Source organism: Mytilus californianus, unplaced genomic scaffold, assembly GCF_021869535.1.
Source record: "Mytilus californianus isolate M0D057914Y unplaced genomic scaffold, xbMytCali1.0.p SCAF_12, whole genome shotgun sequence".
NCBI lineage: Eukaryota > Metazoa > Mollusca > Bivalvia > Mytilida > Mytilidae > Mytilus > Mytilus californianus.
In genome coordinates this window covers 20167322-20191260 of record NW_026262604.1, presented here as the reverse complement: position 1 = coordinate 20191260, position 23939 = coordinate 20167322, and the positions used below count along the sequence as shown (strand labels likewise).

The 23939-nt window shown below is 32.3% G+C and overlaps 1 protein-coding gene across 1 annotated transcript; it reads right to left on the bottom strand.

Annotated features, from left to right (window-relative positions):
* Positions 1-414: 414 nt before the first annotated feature.
* On the bottom strand, positions 415-14027 carry LOC127721498 (collagen alpha-1(XX) chain-like). Its single transcript, XM_052228260.1, has 6 exons — positions 13980-14027; positions 13156-13189; positions 8633-8916; positions 6030-6318; positions 3974-4054; positions 415-624 (listed from the first exon to the last, which is right to left on the bottom strand). The coding sequence occupies exons 1-6, from the start codon at positions 14004-14006 to the stop codon at positions 428-430; spliced, it is 912 nt and encodes a 303-aa protein (XP_052084220.1). The 5' UTR covers positions 14007-14027; the 3' UTR covers positions 415-427.
* Between the last annotated feature and the right edge of the window lie 9912 nt (positions 14028-23939).

Sequence of the window (23939 nt, the reverse complement as noted above, 5' to 3'; positions counted from 1 at the left end):
TGGATGGATAGTTGTCCCATTAACAATCATACCACATCTTCTTATTTATATATACAATGTTCCTGGTTGAGCATATATTGGTGTTGAACTACTTTTCGAACAACAAGTATCCATGTACAGTTATGTAAAAGAGAGGTGAAAGATACCAAGGGTAGGAAACATATTAGATTTCAACATTATGCAGTAGGATTTTGACTCTGAATGGGATTTGGTATTAACACATTATTCATTGATAGCGATCGAGTTTGGTTTACTTTTCATAGATGATGTTTGAGAATAAATTATCTCAGATGAAAGAAAACCGCATGGTTAAGTCTAAAGACCAATGTGACTTCAAAAGTGTCTGAGTTAATGTCGGCAGCTAATATATAACATGTGAATATTTAAACTTTTATTACATCTTGAATTTCATTCTTGGTTGTGTTGATTAATATGATGTTGTTTCATCTTCCACTGGAACGTGGTTGTAAGTGCCTGCTTTGTAAGGATAAGTAGCTGCAGGAACATGCCCTAGATGTACATAAGGCCCTTTATTTGACTCCTTGTATGCACCTTCCGGTACTTTACCGACGTTCTGTGACAACAATATTGGAATCGACAGGTCAATCTTTATTGGCACTTGTCCTAAAATTAGGTAAATTAAATGTTACAACGGTACATATTACATAAACACCTATTTGGCAAGCCTTTTATTAAATAAATTTTTACTATATTAGGAATGTAAATAATCCTAACAAGATATTGCCACAATTATTCCGCAGATTTTCTGACCATTGTGTCTTTTTTGTACTAACGTAATGATCACACTTACACGTTACTATGAATTTGAAAGTTCGAGAGTATGGAGACAGAATTTGATAATTGTGGGTAACAATTTCACAAAATGAAATGAATTCCAGGTTAAATAGTTCTCCTACTTTTACACTGTCTTTACAAATACCACTGATATTATATCATATGATTTTCTCATCTAATGTGAGACGCTTCTGCAATCTGATTTCTCTACAAAGATTTTTTAATTCAGTAATAAAGGTTTTCTTGAATCATGTGAGCTATTGTTTTTCAGCGAACAAAAAAATAAACATCTTTCAACAAGAATGTGTCCATAGTACACTGATGCCGCCAATCGCACTTTCATTTTCTATGTTCAGCGGAACGTGAAATTGGGGTCAAAACTCTAAAATAGGATTGAAATTAGAAAGCTCATATCATAGGGAACATGTGTACTAATTTTCAAGTTGATTGGACTTCAACTTCATCAAAAACTACCATGACCCAAAATTTTAACCTGAAGCAGGAAAGATTAACGAACGAACGGACACACAGACCGAAAAACATAATGCCCCTAGGTGGGGCATAACAAATAGTACATTTGCCAATTACTTATTTTATTCTGTTATTACACACCTTTAACAAAAGTTGTTTCCAAATTGAAGACGCTTGTTCTGTTGTTAACAATGCAAAACACGATAGGTGAACGTGATTTATCGGCGCTTAAAACAATATTTAAAAAACCTATTGAAAAAGTATAAACAGTTGATAGCTAAACTAATGATAAAATGTTATTTAAAGAGTTTAAACAATTACGAGATTACTTTGCTCTTTCCGTTAGCCATTCGTGTTGTTAATATCAATTTGAGGGAAAACGGTACTATTTATTCTGCCATAGGCGACAATACTAACATTTTCTAAATTTACCACTTTTTATAATAAAAACCCCGATAAAACAGTTATGTGTGGTGTTAGTACTTTATTATTCTGTTTTGAAACTTGAAGCCAAATAGTATCATGACCAACTTCCAATGGAGCTTGTTAATGTTATCCATGCCCACCGTCATTTACACCAAATTTATGAAAATTTTGAAGTCTTTTTGAATAATTCTCTAGAAAATATTTCAACAGGTTTGAAAATTTATATTGTAAATATACACACTGCAGTTATTCATAGATAAATAAAAAATTATATTGTACCCTAACATCCAATCACAGCGCTCCTAAGTTGACTTCCTTCACCTGCCTTGGGTACACAAAAGACCAACCTAATGCTGGGAAAATGTAATAGTACCGTTTTCCCTATACTGTGACATAAAGATATAAAGAATTCTTTTGACACCATTAATGCAATACTGGGTTATTGTGAAATCCTTGGCTATAATAAATACTTGTATGTTCCCATTACTTAAAGAAACATGGATCATTTAATGTCCCCACCCCTACATGCTGGTTTACCTCTTTCTCTACTTCTTTCAGATAAGGCTTAATAAACAACCTGTATCCAATCATATCTTATCTTATTTAAAAAGAATAATAAACAGTTCCATTTAAACAGATAAAAATAACAGTTCCATTCAATTTGTATACATTTCATCCAAAATTTACAACATAAGCACAAACTCAAGATTTTTCATACTAATCTCCATTCCATGCTTTAGTATATGCCATATTGTGGTTCAAAATTTCAGAGCTTGTTATAAAATCCATTATTCTTTCTTGAGATGATGAGAACAAAGATATTAGACACTTTCAACATTAAATATGCAAAATACTCAGCTGTAAAGTTGCCTTTGTTGCCTGTATTAATCTATGAAAAAGCTGAATTATGTCCCTTGGGAGTATTAATTTCCAACAAAAGTCCTTTCAAACAGTAGAAAATGAAAAATTATATATGCCTGATATAATAAAAGATAGAAACTACAAAATGAAGCACTATTGAAATATTTGCTGCATGAATTGCCAAGAATATGACCAATTCTTTACACAGGAGAGTATTAATTCTATCTAAATTTAGCCTCAAGTGGGCCTCTTTTTTTCTTAGATGGACAATTTTAACACTGAAAATGCTTCTAGTATGACCAAATGTTGCCTTACTCCATAAACAGTACAAACTTAACCAGACAATTTCCCATTTGAATAGATTATGTCTACAGAAATACCCAAGTGATACATTTAGGGAATTACACAGCAAAAAAGGCAAATATTTCAGTTAAAAATATTTGTCGCGACTTGAATTCTGGTGTTTCCAATTGAATTAATCATTGCGAAAGATGAAAACAAATACAAAAGAACTATAGTTTGGTGCATTTTATACAATATAGTTAATATTGAAATCCTGGAATAAAGTTTTATATCAGTACCCATCAATTTGACTTATTATGATGACTCAGCACTTTTCTCAACACAGTATTGTTCTCAGTGAAAAAATTCTATTCATTGTGATAAAAATCAAATGTACTAACCAAAAGCTTCAAAATAGTATACTTTAACTGAAGTCGGATTGATTTTGATTTCCCTTGCTATCTTCAGTATAGGGAAAACGGTACTATTTATTCTGCCATAGGCGACAATACTAACATTTTCTAAGTTTACCACTTTTTATAATAAAAACCCCGATAAAACAGTTATGTGTGGTGTTAGTACTTTATTATTCTGTTTTGAAAATTGAAGCCAAATAGTATCATGACCAACTTCCAATGGAGCTTGTTAATGTTATCCATGCCCACCGTCATTTTACACCAAATTTATGAAAATTTTGAAGTCTTCTCGAATAATTCTCTAGAAAATATTTCAATAGGTTTCAAAATTTATATTGTAAATATACACACTGCAGTTATTCATAGATAAATAAAAAAATATATTGTACCCTAACATCCAATCACAGCGCTCCTAAGTTGACTTCCTTCACCTGCCTTGGGTACACAAAAGACCAACCTAATGCTGGGAAAATGTAATAGTACCGTTTTCCCTATAGTCACTCCTAATTAATTGAGGGAAACAACTCATACAAATAAATATCTAATTACTGGGTAAAATACGGAAAAGGTTCATAGACTTTTACAGATAACAGATAAAACTTCTTTCGTAAAGAAACAAGTTGCAAACATTACAATACAATACAAAACTTATCTACAAATCAACTTCATATAACATATTAGGATCGACGTCGCCATTGTTTCGGCGTTTGATTGGTACTAACCATATCGATGTTGTTTGTTACTGCTGTCTTTACTAACGCTGTCTTTGTCACAAATTTCACTATCTTTGTCGTCTGCAGGAACTGAAAAAGAATAATGGGTGTACACATTAAACGGCCACATGCAATTCAGAATACAAATGATTGTCAACTTTGAAGAATTGTCAGATATTATCTACAGGTACATAATAGTTGTTCTTCGAGGTATGAAATCGGACTAGGATGCATGTATTTGACCCAGCGGATCACAGTGGTCTCAGTCCAGTTAATAGCAAAACAAATATACACTATTGCAAAATATCAACATAATTTATAAACATTTAACTTTCCAGTTTTAATAGATATTCTCATCTTATGATTGTAAGTTAACATCATAAATTCATTTTGTTGACTCTTATATATTCCAAAGAGTTAAATCATATATTGTTTCTAAGTTTTGAAAGCAATATGATGATTTATAATTGATATTTAACTTTAAAAAATGCAGGATCAATTTTGATAATTTAAAATGTGTTGGACACTTAAGAATATTCATGATATTGCAGAGTTAGTCATAATAAAAGAATACAATATTACAAATGTTCAAATATAAATAAAAAGATGAGACCAAAATATAAGCAATTTCTCAAGAAATCCAAATATCTTTACATGTCTTTTTTACAGCTTTGATATATATCGATATTGATATGACTGCTTCACCTTTACAAGGTTTGAAACTAAATATTGATTTAATTAATGAATTTGATAATTTACTCGTCACTTGATCAATTTCAATTATCTACATTTATTAATTGTTGCAATGTATTATTTAATTATAAAAATGAAAATACATTTTTGATCTAAAGTCGTCTTCTTTTCTCTACAATTGCTGTTTAATAGATTAATTGATTGATTGGTGTTTACGCCATTTTCTGCACTATTGGCTAATTTGTGGAGGTCATTTTTTTCGGTGGAGGAAGCCGCAGTACCCGGAGAGAATCAATGACCTTCGGTAGGAAAAATGACAATTCTAGGCAATTAAGGTGGTACCAAACACCATGACTAAAATTAATTTGGCGCGTTTAATTTTCATAAAATTTTGACAAAATATTTACTTTGACCCTTTGACAAAAACTTGAACCACAAGTCATTGGATATCTAGCAGTTTGACAAACACTTATTTTGATCATTGAAAAGCTTAATATTTCCTTAACAATAGAACGTGATTAAAACCTTCAGCTGATTTTTACAGAGTTATCTCCCTGTAGTTTTATGTCCACCTTAAGGTTGGATCGACCACACCTACCACCTGCGGGATTCGAACTCACAACCTTCGTGTTGACAGCCTAGTGATACAGTCATTTGACTACTTAGCCAACTCGGCTTCCGAGGTCCCCTTTCAATAGAGGAAAACACACGTGGTATTGAAATGTTCATGAAACTTTGAGGAGTCGCACACGAATAAACAATAGTCTTGTGTTTCCTACTTATCCATATGAAATAGATTTTGTACACATTTGTACACATTTGTAAACCTTTTTCACATGTGAAATGTGACGTAAAATAAAACAAAAAACGTTCATAAATCATAGCATGCAATGCTCGAACCATCACATTTCCACGTTTGGTGGACCGTGGAATCCGGATAAACCCTTAATTTGGCAGCCCCGCTCGCACCATCACATCTCTACGACCAGGGAACCGTGAAATCCGGATAAAACCCTTATTTGGCATATACACTATATAGTTCACTTCAAAGTCAATATAAAATTGAAAATGGAAACGGGGAATTTGTCAAAGTGACAACAACCCGATCAAAGAACGGAAAAAAGAAAACAGCCAGCATTGGGTCTTCAACACAGCGAGAAAATCTCACACCAGAAGGCGGGCTTCAGGTGGCCCCCAAATAAAATTGTGTACTTATAATAAGTTTACTTAGTATCAAGTTAACGTAACCACAGTCTACCGTAAACCAAAACATTAACCTAACTTAGACTAAAGACGTAACCTTATATGGGACGGAAAACCGGAACACGTAATCCTACCTAATACTATCACAAACGAGAAAATGAATACGTACCTATATTCGTACAGATGTTCTCGGCAATCTTTTGCACCACAGTAGTTTTCAGATCCGAAAAGTCGTCCACATGATAAACGAAATCAGGACCGGACGCTATTTTATTAATTTCGTTCAAATCAAATTTTCCAACAGCAACTCCAAATATGTAAACTTTATCGGTTTTCAGCTGGTTTGCAATAGGAATTGGGTTGTCAGTACTGGCACCATCAGTAAGAATAATAATCACCTTGGTTACAGATGGACGGTCTCCCCCATTTGCTGCCTTCAAATATTCATTTTTGATTCTCTTTCGAAGAAACAATTAAAAAAAATTGAGAAAAAATATGGTAACATAACTCTTATATTATCTTTAATTTTAACATTATAATGGATAAAATTGAGAATGGAAATGGGGAATGTGTCAAAGAGACAACAACCCGACCATAGAGCAGACAACAGCCGAAGGCCACCAATGGGTCTTCAATGCAGCTTATTTGAACACATATTTCGATCAATAGTGCAAATCACGCTAATAAATTCAGTATTTTTAAGGTAGCAGTCATATTTTCTGTATTTTTAAGGATGTACTAAGGTAAAATTAAAGAAAATCTAGAATTTAAAATTGATACCATTAGTCAGAAGAGCATTAATTAAGGAACAAAATAAGCTAAAAATATTGATAGGTTATGGAGCTCCTTTTACAAGATATTGAATTAAAAAAAATGGCAGGAAAAGGCTGACTCGAACTATTACCTTAAGTTTGCTTTATATTAATTGGGTCTCCAATCAAAAGAAATTAAATCTAGAATCTGCTTAAATTTTGTTAAATGACCTTTTGTAAGTCTTATATGAAAAGAAAAATGAATGTTATGGTGCAAAATATTTTACCCTGTATCGTAGGAAAAAACCAAGGATTCCGAATATCTGACAAAAATTCCTAAATCTGACCTAAGTACATCCTTAAGTTTACTTTAATTTTTCTTTATTCTTTACAATTTTTTACCATTCTTCTATTTTTTTAATTTTGTTTTTACCTATTTTCTCTTTTTTCTGAATTATTGATCCATTAGGTATAGAACTACAAATTCAGGCCCGGTCGGAAAGAACATACAAGAAAGTAGTACATATGCTAAACAAAATAGTTCCTACGCATACATGTAGCTGTATCTTTGACAAAAGATGAAATATTTGGGTAGTGTTGGTAAATGAAAGCTTGGGGACATTGAATCACTGTAGAACCCTAATTGAAAGTGTCTTTTGAATAATAAAGAAATATAAAAAATTATAATAGGAGGGCATATTTGCCCTGTTGTTCAGATCAGAAGTACCGGTTTTTGTACTATCAAACTTCCAGGAACCAGTAGGCTCTAATATGCAATTAAAGGTATGTTGAATTTGTCACAAGTTAGGATAAGTAGACATAAGAATGTGTGGTATGAGTGCCAATGAGACAACTCTCCATCCAAGACACAATTTGTAAAAGTTGACAATTATAGGTCAAAGTACGGCCTTCAATACCGAGCCTTGGCTCACAAGGAACAGCAAGCTATAAAGTGCTCCAAAAATAACAGGTGTTAAACCATTCAAACAGGAACACCTACGGTCTAACCCATATAAAAAACGAGAAACGAGAACACTTATGAACCACAAACGACAACCACTGAACATTAGGTTCCTGACTTAGGACAGGTGCAAACAAATGAGGTATAGTTTTGACATGAAATGACTAGCACTTTATTTGAACTTAAGAACCTGATGTTCAGTGGATGTCGTTTGTTGATGTGGTTTATAAGTGTTTCTCGTTTCTCATTTTTTATATAGATTAGACCTGTGGTTTTCCTGTTTGAATGATTTTACACTATTCACTTTTTGGGGCCCTTTATAGCTTGCTGTTCGGGGTGAGGCCGTACTTTGACCTACAAAGATTTACTTTTACAAATTGTGACTTGGATGGAGAGTTGTCTCATTGGCACTCATACCACATCTTCTTATATCTAATTAAGACAAAGTAGCCATTATTGCTCGAAATTGCAGAATTTAACATAGATAGCAATGGGGATACCTTATTCACTATTCTATAAACACCATCTAGACTCTCCTACATGACATATAAAAAAAAAACAGAAAATAAAATCACATTTTTTACCAACCGTTCTATTTTATAAATCTTTTGAATTTATCCTGTAATACCGCTCTCGATGATAATTCAGAATCATAGTTTTGGATCCTGAGAGTTCAATGTTAGAGACTTGATCTTACCCATTACGAATAAACTCATAAAAGATACCAGGCGTATAATTTGGTGAGCCAAACGCTTGTTTCGTCTCTATAAGACTCATCTGTGACGCTTGAATATTATAACCATTCATATTACCTAATGCGAGGATTCATTTCTTTTCGTGATGCCAATTTTCGTGGATTGAGTAAAATCTGCATTTTCGCGGTTTTTTTATTTCAGGTTTTTGCAAAAGTCTGAATACAACCATATAGAACATTTGCAATTCATTGAACATTTAAATTCGTCGTTCACCTGTACCCAAGAAATTCTCGAAAATTGGTATCCAACGAATGATAATAAACCCATACTATCGTGTATTTTATCCTTGAATTAATTAAAGTACCTCTAATCCTTTACCAGTATATGTTAATCCACGTGCTCCAGGTTTGAAAGCATGTATGGCGTCAATGACAGTCTGTTTAGTTGGATGATTTTTCAAAAAGAAATGATCTTTAGTGTCTGAGCCAAAACATATTGCCGCAAACTGTGCAGCATTTTGACCAACATCAAATTGTTTCACAATGTTGACTAAGAACTCTTTCATTTGCGGAAAGGCGTTGTCCGGAATACTAAAGCTCTCGTCATACAGGAACACTATGTCGATAAGTGGATCACAAGTTTCTACTCCTAAAACAAGCGATTATGTATGTATATAAATATATATAGATATATTGTGATGCTTGCTGGAGGATGAAAAACACTTCTTTGAACTTCCTTGAATGTAAAATTAACAAAAAACTAAGGAATAATTTATTTAAAAATTACTTATCTTCTCATAATTTTATGTCTTTTACCCCAGAACAAAAAGTAAAAGTAATGCTAAAGACCACTATAATGGAACATGTTAAAAGTATTGGCTCCTTTATTATTCAGTCATTAGAACTGAGAGCAGAAGTCTTATATTTTTTCTAATGTGTTCATTTCTTTTAGAATTGATATTTTCTTGCAATATTATGTTTGTTTTTTGTTTTTGTTTATCATGTTTATGTCAAAAACTAATTATGTTTATATGACAGAACAGATCATAATTATATATATTGACCATAGATTGATTACTATGAATTTCTTGAATGAAAGAATATCTGAATGAATTTTAACTGGCTAAGACAAGTTCGAATGATACATAAAGATTCCACTGCTGCATCAAGTGTGATACGATATTTATCCACTCGAGACAGTAAAATTTTCAAATTTTAAAAGTGAGGCTCGCCGAGCATTTTAAATATTAAAACTTAAGAGTGAATAAACATCGTATTGCATGAGATTTTGTTGTGGAATCTGTTTCTCTAATGATCTATAGACGATATACAGACAATGCTTTTTCCCATTGCGTCACAATAAGAAATTCAAAACACAAAAGTAAGGAAATTTGACGTCGGAATCGAATTTTGACTATTGACAACTGAAATCAAACGAACCACACGTTTATAAAATAAAAATAATCAACAAGTCGGGAAACAGATAAATCAGCAAAGAATTAGAGAAATTTTTTTATTAACACGTTGATTTGTTTGTCACGTGTTACCTTCCACCGTATCAATACAGAACATTGCAATCAATATTTTCCGTCAATCATAAAGAAATAGATTTTAACACTATATTCCGTTAGCTACAATGTTTATCAATTTCGATAGTGCACATTGCAGATCTTAAAATGTGCGGAAAACCTAGCATGTTAAGGTGGTACCAAATACTTTAACTAAAATTAATTTGACTTGTTTAATTTTCATAAAATTTTGACAAAATATTAAATTTTAATCTTTGACAAAAATATAAGAATTTCAAAAAACTTGAACCACATGCATATGCTTTGTCGGAAAAATTTCATTGGATGTATAGCAGTTTGAAAAACACTGATTTTGACCAATGTGAAGCTTCATATTTCCTTAAAAATAGAACGTTATTAAAACGTTTAGCTGATTTTTACGGAGTTATCTCCCTGTATTTTATGTACCACCTTCACTTAAAGGTAATTTATCTTTATTCTTTATATTTATATTACAATTTCTTCCTTTTTAAATTTTTTTCCCATTTTTCTTTTCTTTTTTTATTTTACCTATTTTCTCTTTTTTTTAACCCATTTTCTCTCTTTTTTTAACCTATTTTCTCCTTTTTTTTGCAGTGCTACATGTATGTTCCACCTTAAAAAGCATAAACATACCTTTCTGGAATACCGTTTATAAATTTAAAAAAAAAATAAGAATTTAACTTCGTCCGGCAAAGTTGACCTTGCATGAATTTGGCTATTATTCTTATATACCTTTTGTTCATATAGCTCTTCACGTGTTTCGGTTTTGTACATCCTTGCCTTTTAAACATTTGTTTTTGTGCTCCACGTGAAGGAAAGTTTCAGACAAAATAATATTTTTAAAGATTGAAAATTTTACCCCCTGGAGTTCATAAATATCATAATATCTTTACTGTCATATAAACATATTAGTTTATGATAAAAAAAAACAATCATTATATAGCAAAGACATATACATTATATAAGAAATAAATACATGAAAAAATATAAGGCTTTTGCCGTCAGTTCTATTGACTGTTTTATAATGGAGCTATTATTCTTAACATGTTTTATGACACAGGGGTTTAGCATATGTTTTACTATTTGTTCTCGGGTTAGAGATATAAAATTATTAGAAAGTAAACAATTTTTAAATAGATTATCCCTTAGTTTTTTGTTAATTTTACATTCAGGGAGGAAGTGTTTTTCATCCTCCAGTTAGTGGCACATTAGCGTAAATTGTAAAAAAGTTACGTTACTTTCTGATTTTGAAGTCAAACAATGACCAATTCCAAGGATACGAAAAAATTAAACGAACGTAAATTAAACAGACCTTTTTATTTATTCTTTATACCTCATTTATATTCAAAACAACAGCCTCTGAACAACTATTTTCTATCGTGCATGTTTGGACTTTATTTTGTTTTAGGTGAGAAGGACTTATTCTTACACAACAGAGGTATGAGGAAGATCGTCTGAAATTGACACTTCATAAGACTTATGGTCATCATCACAAATTTTCAAACCGATACGAAGTGTTTAAGAAAATTAAAAATGGAAACGGGGAATGTGCCAAAGAGACAACCCGACCAAAAGGCAGAAAACAGCCCGAGGCCACTCATGGGTCCTCAACACAACGAGAAAATCCCGCACCTGGAGGTGGGCTTAAGCTGGTCCCTTAACAAAAATACGTACTAGTTCAGCGAAAATGGACGTCACACTAAACTCCAATACATATAAATCAACCAAATATAAAAAAAACATACAAGAGATTCCTGAATTGGGACAGGCGTAAAAAAAAACAGTGGGGTTTAACATGTTTTGTGATATCGCACCCCGAATACTTCTAGTCAATGAAGAATAAACAAACAAACAGCAATACCCATAGTAAAAAAGAAGTCCGAGTCCGATGTTAGAATAGGTAACAGAAGAAACTAAGCAAAATGACAATGATCAACATAAATTAACAAAGGACAACTAGCAGTTACTGACATGCCAGCTCTAGACCTCAATTAAACTGATTCAAACATTTTGTCTCCATGATAAGAAAATCATGCACAATCCCTCCGTTAGGGGTTTAGTATCATACCATCATGAAATATACGAGAAGAACATGACCCGTATCATGCTAACAACTCGTTTAAGAATAAATGTGTTTATTTCCAATGCAAAGACCCTATGAGTGAATCAATATGAATTCAAAAAGAATGCCATCTTTAATGAACTGACAACAGTGTTGTAACTATATTCCTTCAGAATAAGTCTTTTTAGAGGTTTTGTTAGCTTTTGATATGAATGGCGACATTTTGGTGCATTGTATAGAATACTTCCACAAAAGATTGGATGTGAAATACCTGAACGTACAAGATGTCTGCACGTTGATTTAAATTTACGAATGATGTCCATGTACCGATTATAAAATTTAGTAAATGTTTGTGACAAGTTTGTGATATCGAAAACCCTGGTGCAACAATTTTTCTGTAATACGACGATTTCTTTCGTTCAAATCAAATACATTGTTACATACACGAGCGAATCGAACAAGTTAAGATATATAAACACCATAAGATGATTACAAGGGAACTTCACTATCTAAAAATGGATAGTTAACAATAGGAAATGAAAAATCATCTATTTTATCTCCTAGATCACTGGCGAAATGTGTTCTATGTCTTAGATCTCAAAATACCAGAGTAGTCGTCGGATATTTAATTTTACCGATTTTGTTCTTTTTCCGATTGTGATATTTCGACTGAGTGTTCATGCATAGGGAGAGACACTTAGAATGTCGAATGTTTCTGTCCTGTTTGCGCTCATAGCATTCCTTCAGGTTTTGTTTGTTTCTTTGATTTGTTTTTTCTTGATCGATTGATAAAATTTGAACATCGGTACCCTTGAGTTGTTTATCCCTTCCAGCCAAAATCAATCAATAAAATAAGAAAAGACACCTTTGTTATTTTTATCCACCACATTTTTAAAACATATCCTTCTTAGTATCTAAGCTAATTTATGCAACGGCGATTTGAAGACGGACCTTTTTTGTATCAGGAGGATACACAACACTTTGACTAAAATAGATTTGGCTAGTTTAATTTTCATAAAATTTTGACAAAATCTTTACTTTGACCCGTTGACCTAAATATAAAATATTTCAGGAAATTTGAGCCACACAATATACATGAATAATTTCATTGGGTACATAGCCGTTTGACAAACATTAATTCTATCACTGAGAAGCTTGATTTCTCTTCACTTATATTTCGTGATTGAAACGTCCGGCTGATTCTTAAAGAGTTAACTCCCTTATGTGTTCTAAACAACTTAAATACGTTGCTAAAATAGAAAACAAACATACGTACCCGATGACGATGAGGAGAGCAAAATACAACACACCTTAAATTAAAAATAAAATGTTGCTTTGAATGACATAAGTAAATCCCGTTAAAATTATGGTAAACATAGTAACGTCTCTGCTCACTCTGTGATCAAAATGTTATAGTAATGTCTCGTTGAAGTAATTCAAGATTTATCATTGATGACAACATAAAAAAAAATAATTTGAAATTTAAAAAATGAAATATATTTTTCTTAGCGATGCTTATAAAACTACTAATGGGTTTAGAGAAAGGAATTTTCATGTAATTGTCTGACGTATAATCCTCAATGAATCGGACTAATTTTCTGCATACACCCCCTTTCAAATTATGAAATGAATAAAATAAATGTCTTACTAATCTGATTTTCATGTCATAAAATGAAAAAAATAAACTAAAAGACAGAACTGGGGGTCAAGAAATTTTGGTCGACATAAATTTAAGTCTTTTTCTGCAGTTTTGGATAAAAGTTGTCCTATATGGTGGCTGAGCTGATTAAGTAGGTTATCTACTGTATCACAGACACTAATCTGTCAACAATGAGGTTGTGAGTTCGAATATCAGAAGTGGCAGGTGCGTTCCAATCTAGATTGACAAGGATTGTCAGTTGTTTCTGTCGAAGGTTGGTGGTTTTCTGTGGGCACTTCGGCTTCCTTGACCGGTAAAAACTGACCGAAACTATATATCCTATCGTGCTGAAACAGGCGATTGACACCAACAATCAATGACAAATATCATCAATAAATCAATTAATAATAAATGATAATAATAATAACAATACTTTTTTATTATTTTTTTAATGTACTTACAATCGATGCTAGAGAGAAACGTGTCATCCTCACACAAAAACTCACAAATATTCTACAAAAAATATAAAAATGGATACTGTAGTTCTCTTTTTCACTAACATGAGCAACACGGCGGGTGCCACAAGTGGAGTAGAATCTGCTAACCTGAGCACCTGAGATCACCCCCAGTTGTTGATGGGGTTCGTGTTGCTCAGTCTTTATATGTCTATGTTGTGTTTTGTGTACAATTGTTTGTATGTTGGTCTTTTTCTTGGTTTTGCCAGTTTTTCTCGACTTATGAGTTTGAATGTCCCTCTAGTATCTTTCGCCTCTCTTTCAAATAGAAGTACTTTCTTTAAAATGCTACACACCTCCTAATTTTTACATTTGTAATACTTTCCGAATTCCCACATTGTTTGAGATGGGACATTTGCATGTTTGGCCTGTGGATAAAGTGAGCTGTCAAGGTATACCCTTAAAAAAGCCAATAACAAAAGAGCTCATAAAATAATTGTAGATTGTATTTTGATTCCCTCTATGAGAAAATAACACTAAAAGTAAAAATTTGGTGAACCATGAGCGCTATTTTTGTTTTCACATTCAACCAAAAATGCTCTAACAAAACAATTCCGAAGCCAAATATGTATAAATACGCGGAAGACGTGAGGAGGTCCATGTATGTAGTAGATACCTTTTTGTAAATAACATTGAGAATGGAAATGGGGAATGTGTCAAAGAAACAACAACCCGACCAAAGCAGAAAACAGCCGAAGGTCATCAATGGGTCTTCAACACAGCGAGAAAATCCCGCACCGGAGACGGGCTTCAGCTGGCCCCTTAACAAAAATGTGTACTAGTTCACTGAAAATTGACGCCACACTAAACCCCAAAACATATAAATAAACTAAAATTAAAAAACATACAAGATTAACAAAGGCCAGAGGCTCCTGACATGGGACAGGCGCAAAAATGCGGCGCGGATTGAACATGTTTTATGAGATTTCAAACCTCCCCTATACATCTAGCCAATGTAAAATAAACAAACACACATCAATATGCACAGTAAAACTCAGTTTAAAAGAAGTCCGAGTCCGATGTCAGAATAGGTAACAAAGGCTAAAGGCTTCTTTTATACGAGCGGCGTCATCAACGATAAGATTAAAATACGCTATCTATTTTGATACCATTAATAAATCTGTTTATTTCATTATAATTTTATTTAAGATGTAACACGTCTTCTAGTTGGCGGAAAGTTTTTTGTTTATCAGCTCATAGACATAATTTTTTAATGTGACCGTGACGTCATCAATGATTTTTTTGTGATTTACTCCTTAAAATAGAATTTATGATTAAATTAGAAGGAATGAAAGGAATTGGATTATAAGGAAATTACTCCCGGGTTATTCAGTGTGCACCACATTTTTTATGTTATTTCTTCATAGACAGAAAAAATATTACAGTCATTCCTTAAGTAATAATTTATACATTGTCTGAATGGATTTTTGATAGCTTTCTGACAAAAACTGGTAAATTTTAGGAAGAAATATATAGCTGTTATTAGGATGATAAAATGGACCATAGAAAGAATTCTAAATTCATCTATGGTCAGCTTACCCGAAAAAAAAAGTTTTTTTTTTCATTTATCAACAGTGAATTAGAAAAAAAACAAATATATCATATATTATAAATGATAATTGTTATACGATTACGTATACAGGCGGTACATTTTTATTGATATACAAATATAAAGTAAATAACAATTAAGTTTGAAGTGATGAAAACATTAAAGTTTAATTATCACATCGATGAATATTCAATGATTTTAAAAGGTCTGAAGTAAACCGGAGCTTTTTAAAACTTGCTATTTATTTTTTCAATAGTTAGGGTTTTGTATCACCCTTTCAGCAGCTCCCGACCAAGGTGTCACCGGCTTTAAAAAAATATATCAACAAAAGATAATTGTTTTACAAGATAGGAATAAACACATAAACTCCTTTTAAAATCTCTTCATTTCTTTCTTATTATCTCTTTCTCTCCCTTTTTCACAATCTCTTCATACCAAAATAGCTATAGATAATTAAGTAGACTCGAAAAAACAGATTTACTGTAAAATAGAGAATGAAAATGGGGAATGTGTAAAAAAACAACAACGGGACCAAAGTGCAGAAAACAGCACAAGGCCACCAATGGGTCTTCAACACAGCGAGAAAATCCTACACTCGGAGGCGGGCTTCAGCTGGCCCCTAAACAATACTATGTACTAGTTCAATGCAAATGGACGTCACACTAAACTCCCAAACATATAAATGAACTAAAATTTAAAAAAAAAATAGAAGACTAACAAAGGCCAGAGGCTCCTGACTTGGGACAGGCGCAAAAATGCGGCGAGTTTAAACATGTTTTGTGAGATCTCAACCCTCTCCCTATACCTCTAGTCAATGTAGAAAAAACAAACACACGGCAATACTCACAGTAAAATTCAGTTTAGAAGAAGTCAGAGTCCGATGTCAGAATAGGTAACAAAAGAAACTAAGCAAACTGTATATACATTGCAATATTGCCGACTTACCTTTGTTCACTTTCAGGTAGATGAAGACAGCATGTAAGTTCTGGAGCAACCTGAGCTAATGGGTCGGTTTTATACCCATAAAATTGATGGTTGATATACTTTTTTTTAATAATAAAAGATCTAAGAGAATCATAACTGCAAACTGCAAAATTCACAGCAATAAAATAAAGAAATCAATTTCTCTCCCTTCAGGTAGAAATGTTAGAAATTGTAATTCTTTTAATAATAAAAGTTCTAAAAGAATCATTATTGCAAACTGTTACCTCAAAAATCACAGAAATGGAAAGAAAGAAATCGGATACTGTACGTTCTCTTTTTTTAACAAATTGAAAACATTTACATACCGTAGAAAGGTATCTGAATTGTTTATTCTCCAATTTCTCACATTTTCCAACCGATTGTGAAAAAAAAAATAATGTTCTCCTCATTAGTGAAATAAATGTTCTCGGCAAATGAGTAGAGCCAGGAACCCCAATAAACGGCCCTGTAGAGGTGTGTTTTTAAACTTTAATTATCAATGTAAATCTAATGTGTATGTATTGCTAAATGTATGATTTTGGAAAGAATAATAAGAAAAAGTTATATATCTGCTTCATATTTTTAAAGATGTTAGCCTAGAATAGGGAAAGATTTCATTTTCATCCATTTTCTTCGAAATTTAAACCTTTTCACCTTAATTCATGATTTTATATGTGGCGCCACCCCTCGCCCATTGACATTTTTGTTGAAAAGTAAAGAGTATGATATATAAAGAAGATTTCAGCAAAACTATTTGTGGGCGAAGGGTGGCGACACTGTCAATTTTGAAGAAAATTGCCATATATTTTGTAGAATTCTGCAAAAAAATCAAAATTTTACGAAATTCACCTACATTATGACGTCACAAATACGTCACTAATGACATAATTTGTAAACATCTTTTTTTAGCTGCAAAACTATTGGAGATTTTAGCATATGTTTTAATCGAATTTTCAACCCATTTTCGTAGTGAAAAAAATCAGATTTTTGAGGGCCAAAACTATGAGTTAGTGAACAAACTAATTTTAATTATGACGTCAAATTTTCTTGGTTTCTTCGTAATTTCCTGTTGTGACGTCATTAAACAGGCGATCAATCATGATGACGTAACATATAAAGAACACACCTTTCTGCAAATCTTTGAAAAGGAAGGATAGAAATCATTAGAGAAACAGATTCCACAACTATAACTCGTGTATTACGATGTTTTTCCACTCTCAACAGTTAAACTTTAATTGTTTAAAAAGCTCTGGCAAGCCTCGCGTTTTAAATATTAAAAATTTAACTGTCTCGAGGGGACAAATATCGTAACGCAATTGTTGCAGTGGTGGAATCTATATTTCTCCTCTATAAATTAGAGGTCAGAGTAGATCTTCAAATCTCATTAATCTATTTAGAAGATACGAATCCTGGTAAAACCTGAGGGAATCATGAAAACTCTAAAAGAAGAAAGACCGTCGTGTCGATATGATAGGCTTCTCCTGCCCATCTTGCCTCACCCACCATGCAAATTCACAATAAGTCAAAATGTCATGGTCGGGATTAGAACACAATAGTTCACAGATCAGCCAACAATCCTGGTTTCTGAATATCTGAATATTAAAATAACAAAAATACCGAACTCCAAGGAAAATTCAAACGAAAAGTCCCTTATCACATGGCAAAATCAAAAGCTCAACACATCAAACGAATTGAAAACAACTGTCATATTCCTGACTTGATACAGGCATTTCCTTATGTTGAAAATGGTGGATTAAACCTGGTTTTATAGCTAGCTAAACCTCTCACTTTTTAACAGTTGCATAAAATTCCATTATATTGACATCAATGTGTGAAAAAAAACCCAGACACAATGGGTAAAAATATCAAAAATAGGGGTACATTGTACAGCAGTCAAAATTATGTTATAACCTTAATCACTATAAAAACAAACAAATGCTACAAACCCTGAAAGATATTCCATGAAAAAAACCCGTCTTAGAAAAATATATATACAGGAAAATATGTGTAAATGGTGTTTGGGTTCTAAAGAAATTACCACTGAACTGTTTCTTTATACAAAGGGGGGGGGGAGTAGCAGAGTGATAACGACATGACGTCTCATTTGAAAGAACCTGCGATCTTAATAATGTTTAAAACTGTTTAGTTTGCTTTAAAATGACCTGGTGTAGTAAGCTATGACACTCAAGTAAGCTCTTGATAACAAGGTAGTAATTTGCTAATTCATAAATATTTTATGTCTTTATATAAATTGCAAAAATCAGTATGTCTTGCTAATGTGAACAAATAAAAAAAAAACAAGATATAAGTAATTTGGCAGTTGCTTAAAGAGGGTGTTCAATCATACAAACAAGTGTCTAGACCATACGTGAAAACCATTAAACGTCCCGAGTAGGTTCAGACAAGCTATGAATAAATAAAATATAGATCCCTTAAGGTGGCACATAACACTACAGGGGAAACAACTCTGTAAAAATCAGATAAACGTTTTAATCACGTTCTACTGTTACTGAAACATTAAGCTTCTCAATGATCAAAATTAGTGTTTGTTAAACTGCTATATGTCGAATGAAATTTTTCCGATAAAGTGTGTTGTTCAAGTTTTTTGAAATTTGCTATTTTATTAAAATCAAACGAGCCAAATTAATTTTAGTCAAGTAGTTTATTACCAATTTAACACATTTTAAATGAACAGGAGGAAATATAAAGAAAAAAAGACACTAATAGATAGCATCACACAAAATTAACTGGAAGAACAAAATTACGATACAGTTCTAGGACTTTGTGTAGGCATATTGGTTTTCTCGTACCATTCAAACATTTGAATAATACAATGTCTGTTTGTTTGTTGTTGTTGAATGCCACATTAAGCAACCTTGACTCTATCATGGGGTCATTCTTACTGTTGAGTAAGCCAGCTTATCCAGTAGAACCACCAACAGTCAATATAAAAGACACTGACAATACTTGTCAATTTGACAATGGAGAATAATAACTGTTGTTGTAAACAATTTGGCGAAAGATACCAAAGAGACATTCAAACTCATTAGTCGAAAATAAATTGATACCAAACAAACACCAGACAAACAATAGAACATGAAAATAACGATGAAAATGAAGACTGAGCAACACAAATCCCTACAAAAAGACTAGTGGAGGTCATCTCAGGTGGAAGGGTAAGCATATCCTGCCCCATACGTTCAACTTAGTAAATATACAGGTAAATACAAGATATGCAGTTTAATATTCTTGAAACGATAATAAAAATGAAAATGATAGTATGAATCAAACTGTCCGTAGAGCAGCTGTGCTGCCATTATTGCCGACTAACTTTAAATTTTTCGAAATACTAATGATTGTCTACCCCAAGAATAGATTACCTTTACGTTAGCATTATTTAGCAAAACCTTTCGGAATTTAAGGTCCTCAGTGCTCTTCAAATTCGTTCTTTTTACAGCCTTTTTAACTTTTTTTTTAATCGAGTTTCACCAATGAGAGTCTTTTGTAGACGAAACGCCCTTCTAGTGTACAAAATTGTAATACTGGTTTCAATAATGAGTTTATTTACTAACACTAAGATGTTTTGTTTAACGATCTTATAACCATTTTCAAACCGACATACACATTATAAATCAGGATTTGATTGATTAAGGCACTGAAATAAAAAAAAAACCTTCAGTCTAAGCAAAACAGGCATGTATACTACTTGAAAATACAGCAGTTGAAAATGGTAGTGTACCGAGAAAGACAAATATGATAAAAAAAAAGTATTGGTAGACATATACCTCTGAAAATTTTACTCCAGAATAATGAAATTGCAACAAAACAGTACGTAGATGCTGTATCAGACTTCTTTTGCTTTATATTGAATTCATGCATTTTGAAGCTAATATTTGTCATTGCTGTGCAATAACTTTCAATTGATTAAGACATCGTTTCCTCCCTCGTATTTCACAAACGTCATGAACGCAGCTAGTAATTAGGAGTAAATAAAGCTGAATGACTTTATATCAAATCGCCATATTTATTTTATATCAATGCGTTCTAAAATGTTATTTTATAAGGGAAAACAATCTTTAACAATTTAGTATTTTTACCGATTTCACGAATTTACTATATTCGTTTGAAGATGCAGCCCTGGGTCACCAAAACAACACCAACATTTCAACATGATTAATGCAAAATTCAACAGGTAATGGAATCGATAGAATAAAGGGTGCATTAAACCATAACGATAAAATAATATTTTGTATTTTGTTGCGTTTTGTACTAAAAGTATGTTGAATTGCAACTGGAATGGACATTAAATAAATTGTATGGATATTGTTCTGCTGTTAACTAGTTTGGTGTCTTTAAAAACTTTTCAGACTACATTTCAGAATTATACTTGTTACCTGTAACGTACTACTTATTTCAAAAATATGGAATAGCAGGAGTAAACCGGCTCAATAAAACTATATGTTTATAATGATACTTTTCAATAATGAAAGCAATGTCTTCGTAATGCTCTAATCTGACTGGAAAAATTAAAAGTAAATACGGAGGAAGCATCATACTTCAGAAAATAACAACACATCAAAATTTTCTTTTAAATTGAAAAACTTTTTTGAGATATCGTTCCATATTTTCTTTATATGCTGAAGTACAAAGTAGCTTTATTATAAAAAAATAATTTGATTGAATTAAGTTTTATGGAACAAAGATATTATATTATAGTTATAGCAGTAATCGATGATCTTCAAAGGGCTTTGTTTATACTGCTTGCACTCATAATATATTATTTTGAACAAGTGGGCGTATGAAAATGACAAACTAATAAGACTGCAAATTACCTTTACACCACTTTCAATGACCATTCTAATCAATAATTTCGTACCCTTGAATTTCAATACTTCAAGTAATTCACAATTGATAAAAGAATCTCTCGTTTTATGTACTTTTTGCCTAAATGCACTAAAACTTTTTGGCCCTATAACATCACAAACTTACTTGATGTGTGCTTCGAAAATACACCCGTCGTTTACACTCAATTATACATTGATAATACATATATTTGATAATCATGTACTCTTGAAAACGGTGTAAAAATGTAAATGCTAGAAAATAAAACTCCAATCATCATCTGAAGATTTAACCCGAATAATTCAGTCGTTATATTCCGCTCATCGACGATTACTACATGATCCTACATTAAACTATAGATCAATTACGGGGAAGGGTTGACATTTCGGGTTTCTGAAGATTATTTTACTTTTTTGTGTGTTATGTGTTATTGTCTCATTGTGTATACCCAACATCTCTTCTTATTCATATTTGTCACCTATTTGCCATTATCATTTACTAATGTTATCTGTTTGTAATCATAATAATGTGTGCTATCTGTTTGTAATCATGATAATGTGTTATCTGTTTGTAAAAATGATAATATGTGTTACATGTATTTGTTTGTTATCATGATAATGTGGGTTATCTTTTCAGTTTTACATGTGCAAATCTTTTAATAACATTTTATCTTTTGTAAAGCAGTCCATTTTGTCCATGGCGAGTATGAGTTCAGTCTACAGTTGTCAAAGGGACACAACTAGTGTTAAAAGGGGGCGTGTCATTGAAGAATCAAATCAGATATGGGTAACTTAGACTATTATTGTCTGGCGAATTTAGACTAGACAAACAATTTGCACAAACATCGCCAATACACAGAAAAATAATATTTTACTATATATAGTCATAGGTTCCAGTAGGTATTATTAGTTGCATAGTGTGCCAGTGACCTAATACGATATATATGGGGTCAGTAAATTCCATATGGGGTGAGCCAAGGCTCCGTGTTTAAGACCGTACTTTGACCTATAATGGTTTACTTTTACAAATTGTGACTTGGATGGAGAGTTGTCTCATTGGCACTCATGCCACATCTTATATTTATTTAGAGCGAAGCTATAGCTCTAACCCTATATTGAATTTACTGAATTTGTCACGTTTTTTTTTAATTAATCGCGTCCGTGCATTGTCTGTCTGGTTTTAAACTGGCTGGTATTAGAACTAATGACACTTTCAGAGGATCATGATTCAATCCTCGTTTTTATTGTTGAATTTGTGTGTTTTTGTTTTTGTTTTGCCTTTAAAGTTGTCTGGTTTTAGTGTCCTTCTGGGTACAGTACAATATAAATTCTCCTCTTTAATTGATACGGTGCAAAACTATTAATTTTATTCGATATATACTCCATCTTGAAAATATTTCTTAGCAAATACTGGTTCTGATTGGTGTACTTGCGATGTGGCTAAGATTCCATTGGCTATACAGCAAAAGATATAGATAATGAAGATGTAGAATTCGGTTATAGAATGGGTATTCGAGACCCGATAAAAATTATTGCTACATATTGAAGTTATTATCTAGGTTAAGGATGTTTGCTCCTCTTGTTTTTGAAATTTTGCCAGATATTCGGAATCCTCTACTTTTATCTATCCATGTAAAGCCATTAAACATTTTGCCCACTAACTCCTACTTTTCTTTCCATAATTTTATTACATATGTTTAAAATGTCATCTTTGAAAATCTTATAAAATCCTTGTTATTTTTTCATCGTTTTTGAAAGAAAATGGTGCCAATGTTAAATGTATGAAAAATCTAGAGAGATTTTTTTCCCGCCAAATTTTCAATGGATTATATCTCGAAAACAAGCACACGGACCCTTCATTTTTTCTGCTTTTTTAGTTTCTTTATTCATATACTATCAATTTATAACAGTCTTTTAAAAAGCTTGTTATTATGAAACAGAGTAGCGAACATCCTCAATAATCCAAATAACATTTGAAAATGTGTTCGAAATAACCGATATGACATAAAAAGGCTGAATTGAAATGAAAGCTAGTAACTGGTACAATACAGAGCGGTAATATTAAATATAGATTGTACAGTCTGCATGAGATGCGAAGCTCCTCGAATCCCCATATGGAATTTACAGACCCCATATAGCTCTAACCCTATATGGAATTCACTGACCCCATATATATATCGCAGTAGGTCACTAGCACATTATGTAACGAATTTATCTTACCGACTATCTTCGAGTGTGGTATTTAGAAGAGTGGCCTATCAAAGTGATTAAGTCTTCAATACTTAGTATTAAGAATCTACTTCCATCTGTCTATACAAAAATAAATGCCAACAATAACAACTTGTTAACATTAAATGTGTTTTTTGAACTTTCAATTATTTCAATCGCTCAACATCATTTTTTCGTCTGTTGAAACCTTTCAGATTTTTTCTCAAAAAAAGGGACGTAACACCACTACTAACCGTGTATTGAAATAAGACCGGCCTAGTAACCTAATATGAAATATACACGGTCTCCACGCAGTTGCTTTTAACCAATCATATTCCTAGAAAA

Excerpts from the sequence above, each read along its gene's own strand:
- LOC127721498 (XM_052228260.1), bottom strand. The coding sequence starts at position 14,006 with ATGACACGTTTCTCTCTAGCATCGATT. Across the intron at positions 13,190-13,979 it reads GTTTCTCTCTAGCATCGATT|GTGTGTTGTATTTTGCTCTC; the intron begins GTAAGTACATTA and ends TTTTAATTTAAG. Across the intron at positions 8,917-13,155 it reads GCTCTCCTCATCGTCATCGG|GAGTAGAAACTTGTGATCCA; the intron begins GTACGTATGTTT and ends CGCTTGTTTTAG.